The sequence below is a fragment of the Eretmochelys imbricata genome, chromosome 7, assembly GCF_965152235.1.
Source record: "Eretmochelys imbricata isolate rEreImb1 chromosome 7, rEreImb1.hap1, whole genome shotgun sequence".
Lineage (NCBI taxonomy): Eukaryota > Metazoa > Chordata > Testudines > Cheloniidae > Eretmochelys > Eretmochelys imbricata.
Window position 1 is genome coordinate 20,975,962 of NC_135578.1, and position 19,571 is coordinate 20,995,532.

General features: G+C 41.5%; 2 protein-coding genes across 2 annotated transcripts in view; one reads left to right on the forward strand and one right to left on the reverse strand.

Moving 5' to 3' along the window:
• The window catches only part of LOC144267884 (netrin-4-like), a 59,257-nt gene extending 57,156 nt beyond the window's left edge, over positions 1 to 2,101 (reverse strand). The window contains exon 1 of the mRNA XM_077822263.1: positions 1,792 to 2,101. Coding sequence (XP_077678389.1) covers positions 1,792 to 1,858 — 67 coding nt within the window. The 5' untranslated portion in view covers positions 1,859 to 2,101. The remainder of the gene's footprint in view (positions 1 to 1,791) is intronic.
• Positions 2,102 to 6,453: 4,352 nt separating this feature from the next.
• The window catches only part of UROC1 (urocanate hydratase 1), a 66,181-nt gene continuing 53,063 nt past the window's right edge, over positions 6,454 to 19,571 (forward strand). Inside the window, exons 1-2 of the mRNA XM_077821467.1 lie at positions 6,454 to 6,579; positions 14,432 to 14,562. Of these exons, the coding sequence (XP_077677593.1) occupies positions 6,454 to 6,579; positions 14,432 to 14,562 (257 nt within the window). The remainder of the gene's footprint in view (positions 6,580 to 14,431; positions 14,563 to 19,571) is intronic.

Here is a 19,571-nt window from a genome sequence, read left to right on the forward strand (position 1 = left end):
CCTTCAGAGCAGCACTAGACCTGTTTTGTCTTTAACCGCTAGGTCCCACACCCTTATGCTCTGTGTGTTTGTAAGACAATACAGAAAAAAACAAACCATTCCAGACCTTCTGAGCAATCTGCTTCATGCTGCGGCTCATTAAAAATTCACTCTGGCTTTGCAAATCTTACACAAGGCAAATTTCAGCTGCATTTACGATAGATTTTCCCCTAAATTCATTTTTAACTATGTGTTCCCCAGATAGTACCAATAGCTCGACAAATGACATTTCTGTACACATCCCCACTTGTGTGCTGCTGGGATAGTCTCAAGCAGGGAAACTAGCTGTTGCCTCGGATGAGAAACTAAGGGGCAGGAGGTGTAAATACATGATGGGAGATACTATGCACTTCCCTATAACCTTTCCCTATAATGCTGGGATAGCCAGACTCTGATCTGATTGAAGATAAACCTCTGTATGATGTAGGAGAATATTTCTCTGGTTACTGTGATTTCAGTTCTTTTTACCTTAAAAAAAATTTGCAGTTATGGAAATCTAATGTCTAATCATGTCATAAAATATAGTCTAGTCAAGGAATAACCTGTGCTGAAGCAATCTTGTCTGCATCTGATTTTAACAGAGAGAGGCAGAAAGCAGAAAATGTAATTATCCTTCAAGACACTGTGTGGAAAATGATGTTATCAGCGCAATACTCTGGACACGCAAGTGAAATTTAAACCAGTCTGTAGCCTTCTCTAAAGAGAGAAAGAGAGATCCTAAGTCAATTCCCTGATGAAAAAGACACATGAACCAACCCACTGGCTCCTCTCCTGTTTTATCAATACTGTTTTCATATTTTTCTGATCTGATCACCTTAGTTCATCATAATTCAACCTGTTTTTTATTATTCTTTCAACCTTAAAGATGTATTAAACCATGGCAGGCAAAGCTGTTCTTCCACTCCAATGTCCAGTTTCCATGCCCTCAGGGGAGCCATTCTTTATCATAATCGAGATATTTTTAGAATCCTATGTAAATACCAGTGCAGTTTAATCAAATATGAAAAATGTCCAGCTGCTATGCATTGGTCCTAGTCCTACTGACTTTCAAACATTAACCATTTTAATTTAAACTTGCCCATCAAATCCTGATCAAAGTAAGAAGAAACTTGAGTGAATGGTCTACCTTATACAGTACCAATAATATTTCCTAGATAGAATGGCTCTGTCTTTTAATTATTTTTGTAATAAAACTAACCGTAACATAGTTCAGATCTTTTCAGCAGTGCCATCCAAAGAAACTGGCGTCTGACTCTTGTCCTATCTAAGAAGATAGTATCCCCTATCAAAATAAATTATTGGAATATCTCAATTCTTCCCCACCCATCCACTGAATTCTTTCTTTCTTTCTTTCTTTCTTTCTTTCTTTCTTTCTTTCTTTCTTTCTTTCTTTCTTTCTTTAAATAAAGACAATATGTGATTTTCTTGTAATAAAATGAGCTGATAAATTGCACATCCTATTTTAATTCATAGGAAAGGAGAATGGGGTATATAGGAGGAAAGAAAAATATGTATATTGGTTGGCCCAGATTCCTTGAAGGAAGGAAGAAAGAAAGAAAGAAAGAAAGAAAGAAAGAAAGAAAGAAAGAAAGAAAGAAAGAAAGAAAGAAAGAAAGAAAGAAAGAAAGAAAGAACCTTACTAAGAGACTTTAAATATCTACTTTCCCTTCTTCCATCCCCTGCTCTTTTTATTTTTTTTAAAGTTAGGTTTAACTGTCCCATGGCTGACAATACTGACTGATTTTTGCTTACCTGCCTCACCGTGACCAGAAACAATGTATTCCAAGAACACAATCAGCATGATGCCTTTATGCTGCATGTCTGTAAGGGGGAAAATATCTGTCCTTAGTGGAGCAAAAAGAATTTCATAAATCTACAGGTTTGGTATCTGCATGTTCTTTCTTTCTTTCTTTCTTTCTTTCTTTCTTTCTTTCTTTCTTTCTTTCTTTCTTTCTTTCTTTCTTTCTTCACCTTCCTCTCAGGGCAGGGGTCCTGGCTGGTGTCTCATTCTTCTTGTTTTATTTAAAATCCAGACAGCTTTCCAGGTCTCAGATGGCTTCTATATGCGTGACCCACATTGCTTCCAAATAAATAAATGAATGGATAGATGTTACCCCTTTGCATCCAGAAAGTAGGTGAAATTCACATCTCTGACACAGCCCTGAGACAAACCATCACTGAGGAAGCAAAGCAAAGCTCAGGTCTCCGGTCAGATCTGATAATATGCAGTTATTTTACTTGCTCTTTTAATCTTTCACTTTCATTTGCGGTCCTTGCTTCTTGGGTCCCCCGCCCCCCTTATCCCCTCCCTACGCCCCCCCCCCCCCCGCTGCTAATGGGGGTGCAATTAGGGGCTATGCACCCTTGCTTTGTTGTGAATTTTGTCCTAGACAGTGCGCTCTTCCCTTTTGCTCCCTGAGGCAGAGGGTCATAGGAAGAACCAAGTTTGCTTTTCTTTCTGAGAGATGATCGGACAATTACTCCTCTCTCTCTCTGTCCCTGCTCTCACTTCTCCACCAAGGGGCTAGCTTCACAGACTGGTCGTCAAAGGGTAATAATGAAGTCACCGCTGGTGTCAATGCACACAGAATCGATTGCCCCCTTTTACTGTTCTTCTCTGCCTCCTGGGACTTGATTTGTTCCTGGAAATTATGACAGATTAGGTTCTTGGTGGGGAGGGAGTTTAGGGGGAGCATTTGGTTAAGGGGAGCTGGGGGTTCGGGTGTGAGAGGAGGGGGTTGGAGGAACTATTCCTCCCTCCCATATGCCTTGCAGAAAAAAGGGGGCGAGAAAGCCTCCCTTTTCCTATCTGGACAGGGGTTTCGCCCCCTCGTAGTGCTATTTAGTAATCTTCAAGTTTTCTCTCTGCCTCCCTTCAGCAGCTAGCACATCTCTCCGTCCTAACTGGCCAGCTCTGCCCTCCGGTCCTGTCTGGCTGCAAAGGGGATTATTATAACATGTGATCTTCTTCCTGTTCTTTATACGTTTTTTAGAGGCGGCGGGTTGGGGGGGGGGGTGTCGTTTCCACACACCCTCGGCTGGGCTTGTGGCCGATCCTTGCTTCAGATGCATGTCTTATTTGTTTGCCAGCCGTCTCTGCCTCCTCCAGGAGCCAGGCTGGGGGGGGGGGGGGAAGAGAGAGGTTAGAGCAGGCTTGTCACTTTCAACTCAGGCGCGCCCCAACTTTGCTCCTGTGCCTTTAAATTAAATACCCAGCATGTGAGCCCGGGGGCTCCTCCCACCAGCTGCTCGGCTGTCGCCTCTGCAGCGCCCTCTATCAGGCAGCCGGGCAAACGACACCTGCCTGCTGCAGGTTACTAACCAGACAGAGAGAGCGGGGAGCAAATAGCATCCAAAGCAAGGAGGGAGCAATGAGCTCAGAGGGTAGGAGGGGATTTCAAAACCAATTGCAACTGATCCGCTAGGCCAGCCTGCCAGGCAAGATGCGTTAGGTGTGTGAGCCCTGCTTTGTACAAGGCACAAAATGAGACAGTCCCTGCCCCAAAGAACATACAGTCTGTAGCCCTGAGCTTGCAATCAGACAGCAAAGCCACACAAGCAGTGCCTGGTCCCAGCTTTAGGACTCGTTTGTCTTCATGGGGGCTGGCAGAGGGTGTAAGTTGTTCAGAGCACAGAACTCATTGCTTGAGGGCCCAATCCTGAAAACACAGCCCTGTCTGACTTTTTTTCAGGTGACTAGTGTGGGCCTGACTCTTGTCTTTCTTAAACCTACCTTATGCCAGTGTCACTCCCTGGGCTTTTGGGGAGTTATTCCTGAGTTAAACTGCACTCCTGAGACAGAAGCAGGCCCAATGGGAATCTAAACAGGAGAAAGGCAACTCACCTGCCTGAGTGTTTGCAGGATCAGATCTTAAAATCAGAAATAAAGAATCTTTGTTACAGTAGGAAACCTAGGGAAGGGAGTAACTGAGGAGGGGGGAGAGAAGGTTATTTGTATATTTTTGTGTATTTTCCCCCCTTCTTTTAAAACTGCTAGAATGTTGCATAATAATTATGCAAAATACTCCAGTCACCTATTATAAACCATGTGAATACTGTCCTTGTACTCAGACCAGCAGGGTTCAGTGGTAGCAGAGGATGTGCAACACCTCACAGGATCAAGCTCCATATAACATTAATGGAAAGCCTTTCTTCACAATGCACTGTTATCAGTGTTTAAGATAAGAACATAAGAATGGCCATACTGGGTCAGACCAAAGGTCCATCTAGCCCAGTATCCTGTCTTCCAACAGTGGCCAGTGCCAGATGCCCTGGAGGGAATGAACAGAACAAACAATCATCTAGTGATCCATCTCCTGTCACTCATTCCCAGCTTCTGGAAAACAGAGGCTAGGGACACCACTCCTACCCACCCTGGCTAATAGCCATTGATGGACCTATCCTCCATGAATTTATCTAATTCTTTTTTGAACCTTGTTATGGCCTTGACCTTCACAACATCCTCTGGCAAGGAGTTCCACAGGTTGACTGTGCATTGTGTGAAGAAATACTTCCTTTTATTTGTTTTAAACCTGCTGCCTATTAATTTCATTTGGTGAACCCTAGTTCTTGTGTTATGAGAAGTAGTAAACAACACTTCCTTAACTACTTTCTCTACAACAGTCATGATTTGATAGACCTCAATCATATCTCCCCTTAACCATCTCTTTTCCAAGATGAAAAGTCCCAGCCTTCTTAATCTCTCCTCAGACGGAAGCCGTTCCATACCCCAATAATTTTTGTAGCCCTTTTCTGAACCTTTTCCAATTGTAATATATATATTTTTGAGATGGGGCGACCACATCTGCACACAGTATTCAAGATGGGGGCATACCATGGATTTATGTAGAGGCAACATGATATTTTCTGTCCTATTATCTGTCCCTGTCTTAATTATTCCCAGCATTCTGTTTGCTTTTTTGACTGTTGCTGCACATTGAGTGGATGTTTTCAGAGAACTATCCACAATGACTCCAAGATCTCTTTCTTGAGTGGTAACAACTAATTTAGACCCAATCATTTTATATGTATGGTTGGGATTATGCTTCCCAATGTGCATTACTTTGCATTTATCAGCATTAAATTTCACCTGCCATTTTGTTTATTGCTGCACTTATGGAAAAGTCCAGTAGAATTTAATAGCAAAAAATAATAACCTTTCTATACATTTTTCAACCCTTCTGTCAAATTTAATAGACAATAATATCCCTGTTGTAGGATTCTATAGGATTGTTCAAGGAAACCTATAAGAGAGGGCATCATTCTCTTTTAAATGCTATAGGTTTTCAGAATAATTTCTATAGAACATTATTTAATTTCTTAAGAACCCTACTGATTTCACCCTTTTACACCTCATAGAACAATGGACCTTAAGTCTGAGATGTTCCCATTTCACACCTGTTCATTCTTTTAATATTTTTTCTCTCTCTTTTTTTTTTCCAGATTATGGGCTCAATCCTGGAGTCCTTACTCAGGCAATTCTCCCAGTGGATGTCAGCACAGACATAGGCTGTGGCTCTGTGAATGCAACAAGGGCCAAAAAGCAGCTGCACAATTTAAACAAAGGTTCAAAAGTAAGATTAAAGTTCATGTTTTGTGTTAAGAGGAAAGTCACAGGAAGCATATTTGTTTGTTTGTGATGTTTGAATGGGAAGAGCCTTAGCCACTCTGGTTGTTGTTGATCATGGTGTATAAAAGGCAGGTAGAAGAGAAACCTTATTTTCTCCCTGCTATTATTATGTAGCACAGCAAAATCAGTAGCAATATTGAATAGATTGATATATATTCTGTTTAAATCTGTTAAAATTCAGGAACATATAATAACAGGAACCTATGTGGGGTGGCATCCTTATTGCTATTATGGATAACAGCTGTTAACAGAAAGAGAAACTGGTCAGGAGTGAGGTACAGTACTATCTAGAGGTGTGACAGAGAAAGCTCCCAATATTCAGTTATGAGATTATAGACAGGTCAAGGCACAAATCATGGAATCGCTACTCAGACAAATCTCCTTTTGAAGTCCAGCAGCCTTACTTTGCGTGGAAGGCAATGTGACTTTGGTGTGTGCAAAGAATGTAGGACTGGACCAAAGGTATCCCAAAATGTTAGCAGAGCAGCTGCAAAAAAAAAAAAAAAAAAAAAAAAATTCAGAGAATAAACAGCAAAATGGTAAATGATTCATTATTCAGGGAAGGAGGGAAGAACCAATGGGACTTCACAGTGTGAGTAGGTGTGTCGCCTGGGGTGTTTGTCCTCAGAACTTGGGAGACATGTTTGCAAAAGCCACAGGGTAGGCTGTTCTCTCTGAGGTGATCTCATAGCTACTGCACATCCCCAGGTGCTTACACACCTCCCTCTCCACTTCTCATTCCCCTTGAACCAGCCTTTTCTTCATCTCCTATTTTCCCAGCAGACATGTCTAGCCTGGAGGACATTTGTGGGGGGCTTCCACTACATCCCCTGCCAGAAAACAGAGGGCGAAAGAAAGGAGTACCTCATGCGCCTGTGAGAACCCCCAACCTCACCGCTCAGGAAGAAAAGGTAACATGGGGTTTGCGAGACCAAGCTTCCCTTCCCACCAGATACCAGCCATCCAAAGCAGCAGGGCTTCTGCCTCAAATGCTCTGCAGGGTTTGGCAGCCAAAGTACAAGGCCACTAAATAAGTTTCCTTGTGGCTTTAATATCACGGAGCTGTCAGCTAACGGACAATGCCGTGGGGACTTGTCTGCTTTCACCTCATTGCTTCTCCCCAAAGAAAAGCTTGAGACACGTCGGTGGGGCAGTGTGGGAGAAGCTTGCACAGCACTTTTTGGTGCTTTCTGGGGTAAACGGGACTTTAGGCTCTGTAGCTGTCAATCTAGCACTTTTCACTGGACATTTTATGAGCATCCCCTTTAAAAAAAAAAAATCCCTCGTGTATGTGTACAAGGCTTAGCCCACAAAATTGATCAACACAAAGTATGGAAGCTCAACACCTGTTTACTAACCATCCGCATACATTCCATTTTGGTTTTGCATTTTAAGATGTTACAGGGAGAAATATATTTAAAAGCCTAATCAGAAACGTCCTGGTGTTCTCTGCTGAGGCACAGACTTCTCGGGTTTGGGTTAATGATTTGTTCTTGGTTGTGCAATTCTATCTCTTTTTTTTGTTTGACTAGGTAGCTTGCACTGTTAGGTAATCGTTAGGCTCAATCCTTATTCGAGATTTTTAAAATTTTAACAGTTAAAAGGTTACATTAAAACAAAAGTCAACAGGAGTTTTGCGTGTTCAAGGGCAGCAAGTGGGTTCCTTAATGGTCTGAAAGACCATCTTTCATCAGATAATAATAGCAATAATAATATAACATTGTACTCTTCCCCCCCCCCATGCTAGACACACAGGGACACATTCACAACTGATGAAAGTAGGCACAACTCCATAGACTTCTTTGGTGTTACAACCTGCTTATGTGAGTGTTGAATTTGCACTTGAGGTCAGATTCTTTCTGTCCATTTCCACAAGCAAGGAGGAACCAAAATAGTTAAAAACCAGCTAGGGTGGAGGTGTGTATCTGGGGAGACCCAGATCTCAGATCTCTCCCTAGGTCCTTGGGACTCTATGGAAGCCCCACTTCTAAGGATTGAGACACCAGGGGTATTTGGAACAAAAAGAGAACAGCCATGAGAGATCTAATTAGGAATTAATGCTGCTTTGAGCAACATTAGTTACTGAGGAATGCTCTCCTCGGCTATTACAGCACAGCCTTGGGATGGAGGTGGGGGAATTAATGGCTCCGTGGCTCTTGAAGGAGCCATGCTGCCAGGAGGAGGGGAGATCAGTGGAGCTGCTGTGAAGAAGCATATGGTCTCCATAGATGTTCCGAGATCTCTATGGACCTACAGATATTCACCTTTTAGCAGGCCAACCCCTCCCCACCACCTCCCATCATGGAGAGATCCTCACCCTTGTTCTCTTATGAGGCAGGAACTCTATGAATGGAAACTAGTACAGTTTCCTGCCTGCCATAACCGCCCAAGGAAGATAATATGGATCATGGGCTCCACATTATTTCCTCAGGTCAAGTATTTTCTGGGAACAAACCCCCGTGGAAATTGGTTTAGTCCCAATCTGGTTTCCAGCATCCTACCCTATTCTCTCCCCTCCTTATCAATAACAGTTAATAAAAGAGGCAAAGAGTCCTGTGGCACCTTATAGACTAACAGATGTAACGGAGCATAAGCTTTCGTGGGTGAATACCCACTTCATCGGATGCATGTCGTGGAAATTTCCAGACGCAGGGATAAATATTCAAGCAAGAGTCAGGCTAGGGATAACGAGGTTAGTTCAATCAGGGAGGATGAGGCCCTCTTCTAGCGATTGAACTAACCTCGTTATCCCTAGCCTGATTCTTGCTTGCATATTTATACCTGCCTCTGGAAATTTCCACGACATGCATCTGGCGAAGTGGGTATTCACCCACGAAAGCTTATGCTCCGATACGTCTGTTAGTCTATAAGGTGCCACAGGACTCTTTGCCACTTTTGCAGATCCAGACTAACACGGCTACCCCTCTGATAGTTAATAAAAGGTCAGGCTGGTTGTGAATCTTTTATTGGCCTGTTAAAGATTTAAAAGCTTCCTTTCTGATTTATTTGGCTTTTAATCCTCCACCTTTAAACTCCTAACAGGTTTAGAGCCTCAGCTGGTATTTATTTGATACCTGAAAGCCCAAATCCCTTCCATGCTTAACAAATATAGTCTTTCTACAAGGTGGTTTCAAAACCTTGAGACAGGATTTCAGCCTTTATCAGTGATGTGTAATGCTGGGACTATCTGGAGATTTTTCTTTGTGTGCAATGATACATTTATTTTCTAATAAAAATAGCTAATGAGCAAAGGAAAAAAGTAGTCCAGCGACTCAGCTGGTATGGAGTCAATGGAGCTATACTGACTTACACTTGCTGAGGATGTTTATATCCCTTGGGGCTAAGTTTTTCTGTATTTGCAATAATAATTCTAAGCCATTGCAATGTTTGTTTTCGTGTGCCTTTGTTTCTGGTAATAATATAAAGCCTTTAAGTGAGATTTCGAAAAAGCCATGTGCCTTGGGGCTTGCTGACGAGATATTCAATTCTCCCTACCTTACAATATTTAATCTCCTTCAATAAACCAAACCATTTCCGAGGACCTATTTTGTTTATAAGTTTCCTGAGCTCACTTGCTTCCACTTTCATGGCCGAGCGCTTGAAACAGCCATATCCTCTGTCTTTCCCTCCCTGTCTCAGAAAGCTCAAGCTTTCTGCTCTTCGGCTTCCATCTGTCAAGCTGAACCTTCTGCAGACAGAAAGCTTTGATTGGAGTATCTTTGCTAGTAATTATAATGTAATAGGCATGGGTCAAGAATTTCAAAAATAGGAGCTTGACGTGGCCTCTTTTGCGAAATTGCTGAGCCCCCCAGCAGCTCCCTTTGACCTTGGTGGAGAAGTGGGAGGACATTTGACCTCAGTGGGAACTTCTGGTTGATTAGCATTTCTGAAAATCAGGCCACTGAGTTAGAAATCCACATATGGAAGGAGGAGTCTAACTCTAGGGTTCTGCTTTTGAAAATCTTAGCCATAAAGAACACAGCTGGACTTTCAGAGCCCATGTGGAGTTAACAACAATGGCCAATCAGAAAGATCCACTTTTCCTTCTAAACTGAGGTCATCTGTATTGGATGCTATTGAGAGAGAATAACACATGAAACCCACAATCTCATTTTTACAATCACTTTTCAGAGAATAATCCCTCTATAAATGCCTTATAAATACCAAATCCAAGAAGATAAATGGGAGGGGAAAAAAAAGTTAATCTCATTGTTAAAGAACAGAACAAGGAACCAAGAAATCAATGTGACTTTGGGTGTCACTTCTCTGGGCTTCAGTTTCCCATCAGTAAAATGTGATAGTGACCTACCTCCCAAGGAGGTTGTAAGGCAAGAAAAACAACCTGCTAGTGGAGTGCTTCAAAGTGAGAGCAAAATATTAGTCATGATCCACCATGCATGTCTAAGAAGGAAACTTTGTGTCAAGTTCTTATATTGTACTTAGGTGACCAGCTTGAAATACTCTCAGCAAATAATTAGTTCAAGGTGGGGTTTTCAAAAAAAGTCTAAGTGACTTAGGAGCGTAAGTCCTATTGACTTTCATGTACACTTTCAGTGAGATCAAAGTCTGATTTTCACAGGTGTTGAGCACTTGCAGCATGAGATGAAGTCAATAGGAGTCGTAAGTACCAAGCATCTCTGAAAATCATCCTCTTCATCTTTTTCTCTGCTTGCAGAATAATCACAAAGAAATTTTGATTTCCAGAAATGCATTTATTATAGATGAAATTCACTCGTGTGCTAAGGTCCAGCACAAGGCTCCATATTTTGATGACATAGTGGGATTTAAGTGATGTAGAGGGCAGGAACATACAGAATTCAAGATCTGCTGCTTAGTTGTGATTGGTCACATAAGTCACATGGTATTGCTTATCTTCCCTGATTGGACACACATACAAACGCTTTTGGTGTCAATACTTTCATCTGAGAATTCACTTTGGTTTCTGCAAATACAAGCACATGCAACTTTGGAATTCGTTTGCATGAATGTTTGTATTACAAAACTCAATCACTTGGATGCTTTTGGAAAGGGAACACAAATAGGGCATAAGGTCAGCCAAAAAAAGCCAAGCAGATAGTCACAAAATTTTTTTCACATCATTTGCCCAGCTCTAGTATTTACTTACATGTTAAACTGTTTGAATTTGCCAAGCTGTATTTGTAGATTAGGTAAAAATATCCCTAGCAATCCTATTAGACTACAAATAATGCAGGATATTTATTGAATAACTCTAGCCAGGTTAGAAAAATAACATTTTCATTCCTCCAGCACTTGATAGTCAACATAGAACACAGCCATAATTCCAAATGTTGCAATATTTTCCCTTTTCCTGTTACACATTTCCCCCCTGGCCACACACACACACATAGAATTTTATCCCAGATAATTGTATTTTATTTTTAAGAGTGTGTGTGGCATTTCTCTTATTTGAAATTCTCCAAAGCTAAATTGTTGTAGTTATGGCTGATTGCAGCTGTTATGTCAACTAACAAAAACACCCAACCATACCATATATTAATTATAGCTGGGATTTTTGTGTTAGCTAGTAACATGCTCTTGAAAAACAACTGCTTATCTCGGTGCTGGAGGGGTAGTTAAATTTGAAAAAATAATTTGCATTTTCTACATCCAGTGAATGGAATTTTTTTCTCTTTTCTTACTGTCGATAAAATGGCAAATTCCAGGCCCTGGATTTTATTGGCCACATTCTTAGCTGGTGTAAATGGTCATAGCTCTGTTGACCTCAAAGAGGATCTGACCCTACGTGCTCAAAAGCAAGCATACCTATGCCAGGAACATTTTCTTACATAGTCATCGTCTTGTCTTTTCTGGCAGCCCTTGTGGATGCTAGTTCTCATTGAAGCCTGAGGGAGTTTTGTGTGTGGAAGGCTTGCAGGCTCAAGTGGTGAGCTAGCTGGAGAACTCTAAACCATAAAGAGCAAACCATGGCCCATTGAAGTCAACTAGATTTGCCACTGGGCCAAGGCTTGGGTTTTGTATGGCTTTTAAGGGTTTTTGCCAAAGTGTCTTGTCTCCCCAGAACAATTACTATGCTGAGAATAAATAGGTTGAGTTGTGGGTTTTCACCGTTCTCTGTTCTAAGCGCCATTATTCCCATATTGCACTACTCCAGTTCGCATTCTCTATAAATTATCTGCATCCATGACTCCCTCATGCAGCCACTAGAGGGTGCTGCAAGTGCAGGGTATATGTGCTGTATTCTCCCCTCTCCAAAACAAGAGTCTCCCCCATGGTGAGATGTTGTGATCTCATCAGATCTTAAAGCAAACTATATCTCCACTCCCTACAAATCACCCAAATGAAGCTATTAAGTTAAATATGGTTTGAGACTATCTTCAGCGGAAAGCAGCTTGGATAGTGCTGCCATTTATAATGCAAGTGGAAAATCTTTTTCGTGACCTTTGTGTGCAATTAGCCTTTTAAAGGTTGTAAAATCTTTGGCCTCATTATGGCTCTAATAGACCAGAATGTGGAATACATATTGGCTACACGATTTAACAAAATGTTACATAAAGATAATAGCATATGCGTATCACCTTTCATCTCAAAAGATACCAATGTGCTTTGCAAACTATGGGCAACATCTCTGCAGGCAGAGGGAATACAGTGCCTTAGCACAGCTTCCAGAGTTTGATTCCATGTGCAAGAATCAGTTTAATATGAAAATACACCCACCACTGTAGAGAATTGTAGCAAATGCATAATAATGCATAGCAACACACTCTGCAATAGCTTGGGACGAAAAGTGATGAGAATACTTATCCAACTGGAACTTAGGCAGGAAGACTCTTAGGCAAGCAGCATGTAATGTGAATTTGCCCCGACACAGGGGAGAAAACCCTACTCTTATGGAACGTGCCATGAGATCTTCAACGCCCACCAAAGCCCAGGACCTCATTGTTGTCATTTCTGAACAATAGCTCCTTTGGCAGCACAGCGCCCCCTAGCACAACAATGGAGATTGGTTCAGTACTGATTTACAGGAAAGAACACTACTTATGTCCAAAGCCACCTCCTGCAATTCCTGTTGTTTCGGGCTAGATGTGCTGAACAACTGAAAATAAAATAACTCCACCAAAATATAACTTTAAATAACCTTATCAATTCATAATTTGATTTTCTCACTGATGGATGAGTAATAAATATCTGATAAGTATCAAAAAGAGTATGTGTGATTTGCCTAAAATCCCACCCACCTGTGATTATTTTGGAGTTTAAAATTTCACATAAAATATACAAAATTTTGTATGATTTCTCTCACTCACGTACATTTAGGTTTATTCAAATGTTGGACGAAATGGCTTTATTCATTCCAACAATTGATTTTCCAGTAATTTCAAAATGCTGCATGTTTCACACATTTTATATGTTTTCCTTTCCTGAAAAATAGTCTTATTTTTTCACATTTTTGTTCAAAAACTGGTCCATTTTTAATTGAAATTGGTCCTGGTTTTGCCTAAATAATATGCATACCTTAGCGAGGCTTTCTGTGAAAATTAGTCCATTTTCCAGTTTGTAAGGAATGTGAAAAACCTTGAATTTACATTTCATTATGAGGATTTCACAAACATCTAGTGGTTACTTTTAATGGGAAAGATCCTACAAGAATCCACTATCAAGTGTAGGTATCCTGCTATGAGTATACTCTGAGTGAAATTTATCTTTATGCAGAGAGCCCGAACAAGACCTATGCATCACTTAAATCCCATTAAAGTCCTATTTTGAGCAAGCCTTCTGCATATAATTTTGCGCATAACAAATTGAAACTGCCTCATGTCTACTGGATTTTTACTCCCTCTGTGGGATTGTTCCTAAAAATTCCACCATCATAACTTGACTTACAGAAGCAAAGAACAAAGATAAAGAAAATGTGAACATTTTCTTCTGTATAGGGTTAGAAATGATGGGCAAACATCTTTAGAAATAACTAGGTACACAAGTATTTATGGCTAATCTTTACTTAATTTACATACCATACTTGCATTAAAATTAATGGGAATTACATATGCACATTGAAAAGATAAAAAAAAGACCAGAAATTGCACCAGACTGCGAATGGAATACTGCACATCATGGTGTTACGGTTATTTATTGAACATCTGTGCATAGCACCATATGTCTGAAATTTTACCAAAAGTCTGAAGACATGGTTGCTGCCTTCGAGTTGAGCTGAAGCTTGTTCTACTCCCTATTGTTGGGTTTGTTTAATAAACATCTTAGAGGCTCAGATTGTCTAGCCCAATCTAGTCCCTTTGTGCCACTCCGGAGGTGCAAAGGGGCCATAAACTGGCTGCATCCCCACAGTTAAGGCTTCCCCTGGCCTCTGGGAGCCCTCAACTTGTTTAGAGATAGCAAAGCTGTGTCCTGTACCACTGCCTTCCTGGCTGAGTGTAGTGGGATGCTGGGGGCAGGAAAGGAGTGGCCAGAACCCTACTGCCCGGTTATCTTCAGCTGGCTCCTTTGCTGTCCTCCTCTCCCTCTACTGCTGTGGTTGATGGAGACTGGGCGTAGCAGAGAATCTGAGCCAGAGTATTTTTCTGTTGTGCAAGGATTAGGATGAAGAAATATCATCGGAACTGCTCAGCTTTCTCACTTCTTGGGTCCTTATTCTTTTAAGGGCAGTAACCTTGAATACTCTTATGATCTGGGCAGGTTTCCCATCATTTCTCATAAAAGCTCATGTTGTTATGATAACGACCCACCTCGTCACCTTCATTTTACCCTTGCCCTTTTCTTTGACAGCTGGCTTTGCAAAATGCTTTGCGTTATTTCCCACCCGAAGTCCACAAAGAGCTGGCGCTGGAATTTGCAGAAGAGCTCAAACTCTATGGCCACATATACATGTACCGATTCTGTCCAGAAATTGAGATGAGGTAAGGCTGGGAGGGCACTTTTCAGAATTGCAATCAGTTGCCACTGCCATGCTTGTTGTACTCTGGATATGAAATTCACTTCTGTGCCTAGGGCTAGCCCAAAGCCTATGCCCCAGTGAGGCCCCGCTTACACCCATCTCGAAACAGTGTCAAGACATATTAATGACCTGAATCAATCAAACAAATAAATATTGTGCCTTGTATGTAATTAGAAATCAGTAGCTTTGTTCATATTGAGCCTCAGTCATAGTTTTGGAATGCTACCCCATAAGCTGCATAACCGAGGTTCTTCATACTCCGGGCTCTATATTGCTCTCTAGCTCCACAAAATTCCCCTTGGCATTAGTGAGCATTCCACTGTCCAACCAGGGAAATATTGTGGGTGGCCACGAACTAGGCCCTCCCCTCTCTATCTCTGATTATACTGTGCTCCTTATTTAAAAGCAGGTCTACTCTGGAGACATTTACTTTGGGCTCTTACATCATCAGTTCAAGCTCCTGGAATGGTTGTAAAACACTTGGGGTGAAATTCATCTCTGTGCAGAGAGACTGCACAAGGCCTATGCACCACTGAAGTCTGATACATGGCCACATTCAGAGGTCCTTGTAGTGTTTCACAAGCATCCGAAGTACAGTCCCAACTGTACGAGCTCTGAATAAGTCTTATATGCACTGCAGCTTGTGCTGAAGCTGAATTCGGTTGGCTGGCAAAACACCTCGGTTATTATTGCTAGACTGTAGATTTCAATCCAGAGACTGCTGGAATGTTGAAGCCAACAATTGGTGAACCAGAGGGAGAGGTCAAATGCCCTGAGTGGCTTTGGATCCACCTATTTGAGAGACAGGCTCTCTCCTCATGCCACATAGGAGAGGCTTCAGAGCTGGATCCCCCTTGATTTAAAAGAGAGGTAGAGCATTCTCCATGAGGGGCCCTCAGCTTTGGAACCTGCTGCCTGAGCCTGATCTGAAATATACTAGACCTGTTAACATTTGGAGAGTGCTGTAAGGGGCAATACATTTACTCAAGCTTTCAGAGAGGGGCAAAGGTTTGTGGAGCAGAGCAGTTTTGTTGAGGGCCTGCTGGTGGGTTAGCTGTTGTTTCTAGTCTGATTAATTGTGTTCTAATTTGTGTCAGACAAGGTCATGTTTAATCTCTTAACAGAAATCTAAATAAATAAAACAAGTAACTATAAAGCACTCAGATTTGTGCAGACAACTGTGTCTCCAAGCTCTCAGCATGAGACTGGGGACAAATTCTGCGGACCTAAACTAAGACAAACTGCACGCTAAAGACAATGGGAGTTTTGTCTGAATAGGACTACAGGATTGGACTCTAGGTAGCACAAAGCACTGAACACTAAAAAGTTGAGGACGAACTTGCCCTGACTGGGATTGGATTAGATGGCCCACCAGATCATTTCCATCTCTAATGTCAATAATTCTTTGATTGCATCAGATACTTTTTATAGTGTGTTTATTTTTCGTTTTCCATTTTTATAACAGTTTATTTAAATCTCAAAAATAAAAAGTCTGTTCTTTTCCACCTGGCACACTTTGTTTTCATTTGTTTATTTGTGTTTCCTATGGAATGTGGTTCAGCGTGCTTCTGTTTCATTAATATCCTTGTTCACATAGCAACATTCTTTGTGTTAGCAGATATCAAAGACTAGGGATTGTATGGTTGCTTATGAAACCAGTCCCCTGCACTGAGGCAGGACTAAGTGTTATCTAGACCATCCCTGACAGGTGTTTGTGTAAACTGTTCTTAAAAACCTCTAATAACAGAGATTCCACAACCTCCCTAAGTAATTTGTTCCAGTGCTCAACTACCATGACAGTTAGGAAATTTTTCCTAATGCCTAACCTAAATCTCTCTTGCTGCAATTTAAGCCCATTGCTTCTTGTCCTGTCCTCAGTGGATAAGGAGAACAATTTATCACTTTCCTATTTATAGCAACCTTTTACATACTTCATGTCCCCCCTCAGTCTTCTCTTCTCCAGACTAAACAAACCCATTTTTTTTTTCAATTTTTTCCTCGTAGGTCACGTTTTCTAGACCTTTAATCGTTTTTGTTGCTCTCTTCTGGACTTTCTCCAATTTGTTCACATCTTTCCTGAAGTGTGCTGCCCAGAACTGGACACCGCACTCTAGTTCAGGCCTTGTTAGTGCTGAGCAGAATGGAAGAATTACTTCTTGTGTCTTGCTTACAACACTCCTGCTAATACATCCCAGCATGATGTTCGCTTTTTCTGAAAACAGTGTTACACTATTGACTCATGTTTAGTCTGTCATCCATTATAATCCTGGATCCTTTCTGCAGTCCTCCTTCCTAGGCAGTCACTTTCCATTTGGTATTTATGCAGTTGATTGTTCCTTCCTACGTGGAGTACTTTGCATTTGTCTTTATAGAATTTCATCCTGTTTACTTCAGACCATTTCCCCAGTTTGTCCAGATCATTTGAATTCTATTCCTGTCCTCCAAAGTACTTACAATCTCTCCCAGCTTGGTATTGTTGCAGACTTTATAAGTGTACTCTCTATGCCATTGTCCAAAACACTGTTGACGATATTGAATAGAACCAGACCCAGAACAGATCCCTAAGGGACCCCACTTGATATGCCCTTCCAGCTTGACTGTGAACCATTGGTAACTACTCTCTGAGTATGGTTTTCCAACCAGTTGTGCACCCACCTTATAGTAGGTTCATCTAGACTATATTTCCCTAGGTTGCTTACAGTATCAAAAATCTTACTAAAGACAAGATATATCACACCTACTGCTTCCTCCCTTACCCACAAAGCTTGTTACCCTGTCAAAGAAGCATATTTCATTGGTTTAGTATGATTTGTTCCTGACAAATATATGTTGACTGTTACTTATCACCTTATTATCCTCTAGGTCAGTGGTTCTCAACTCTGGTCCACCGCTTGTTCAGGGAAAGCCCCTGGCGCGCCGGGCCGGTTTGTTTACCTGCCGCGTCCACAGGTTCAGCCAATCGTGGCTCCCACTGGCCACGGTTCACTGCTACAGGCCAATGGGGGCTGCAGAAAGTGGTGTGGGCCAAGGGACATGCTGGCCGCTCTTCCCGCAGCCCCCATTGGCCTGGAGCGGCGAACTGCGGCCAGTGGGAGCTGCGATCAGCTGAACTTGTGGACGTGGCAGGTAAACAAACCGGCCTGGCGCGCCAGGGACTTTCCCTGAACAAGCGGTGGACCAGGGTTGAGAACCACTGCTCTAGGTGCTTACAAATTGATTGTTTGATTATTTGCTCCATTCTCTTTTTGGGTACTGAAGTTAAGATGACTGGTCTGTAATGCCCTGGCTTGTCCTTATTCCCATTTTTATAGGTAGGCGCTATATTTGCCCTTTTCCAGCCCTCTGGGATCTCTCCTATCCTCCATGAGTTCTCAAAGATAATGGCAAATGGCTCAGAGATCTCTTCATCCACTTCCTTAAATATTCTAGCATGTATTTTGTCAGACATCTAACTTGTCTAAGTAATTCTTAACTTGTTGTTTCCCTATTTTAGACACAGATCCTATCCCATTCACACTGCTAATCTTTTTGGCGAAAACTGAAACAAAGAAGGCATTTAACGCTATGGCCATTGCTGCGTTTTCTGTTATTGTCTTTCCCTCCTCATAGAGTAATGGGACTACCTTGTCCTTGGTCTTCCTCTTGCTTCTAATGTCTTGGTAAAATCTTTTCTTGTTACCCTTTATGTCCCTAACTAGTTTAATCTTGTTTTGTCCCTTGGCCTTTCTATTTTTCTCCCTACATGCTTGTATTGTTCTTTTATTCACTCTTCAGTATTGACCTAGTTTCCACTTTTTATATGACTCTTTTGAGTTTCAGATCATTGAAGATCACCTGGTTAAGTCAGCGTGGTCTCTTACCGTACTTCCTATCTTTCCTACAAATTGGAATAGTTTGCTCTTGTCCCCTTAATAATGTCTCTTTAAAAAACTGATAATTCTCCTGAACTCCTTTTTTCTGTAGACTTGCTTCCCATGGGATCATACCTACCAATTCTCCCAGTTTGCTAAAGTCTGCCTTCTTAAAGTCCATTGTCTTTATTCTTCTGTTTTCCCTCCTACCATTTCTTAGAATCCTGAACTCTATCATTTCATGATCACTTTCACCCAAGCTGCCTTCCACCTAACCTCTTCCTTGCTATTTGTCAGAATCCAGTCCCGAACAGATTCTCCCCTAGTCGCTTTCTCCACCTTCTGCAGTGAAAAGTTGTCTCCAATGCATTCCAAGAACTTGTTAAATAATCTGTGCCTTGCTGAATTATTTCCATAACAGATGTCTGGGTAATTGACCACATCTATGATATCACCTCTATCTTAGAGCAAAGTGTATACAACTTTGATATGTGTATCCAGTAATCTTATGTTGTAATAAATTATTTTAAAGTTACCCAGTACTTGCTATGTTATTCCCACAAACAAACGAAACCCTGTGCATTTTTTAAAAATGACTTTCCTTCTAGTTTGGCTGTGACTACAAGACATTTTCCTCTTTATCCTGCAGAATACAGGTAAACAAAAGGAAATATACCCAAGGGATGAGAACAGCTGCTAAATCTACACAATACACATTTTCAGTCTTGGGTCAGAAGTTGGTCAGCCAACGTCTGATCAATGTAACTGGCAGGTTTCATCCGAACCTTTCCAGATTAAACATCTTTCTATATGAAGCAAAAGCCCAGCCATCAAGGGTCTGTGTGCAAATAGAAGAAAGATGGTTTAGACATGTAAAACATGCCACGTTATCTTTCCTGCCAGAATGACCTTCCAATGGCCATAACAACTTTTCTGCTTGTGGAACAGGAGGAAGCAAAACAGTGAAACCTTTTTATAATGGTTACACTTTCTAATATTATTTGATTTGGGTTAGCCCCTAGAGGCCCCAGACCTGTTGTACTGTGCCCTGTACAAGCATATAAGAAAAAACAGTCCTTGCCCGGGAAAGCTTACACTATGAGGAGATATTTAGATGTCT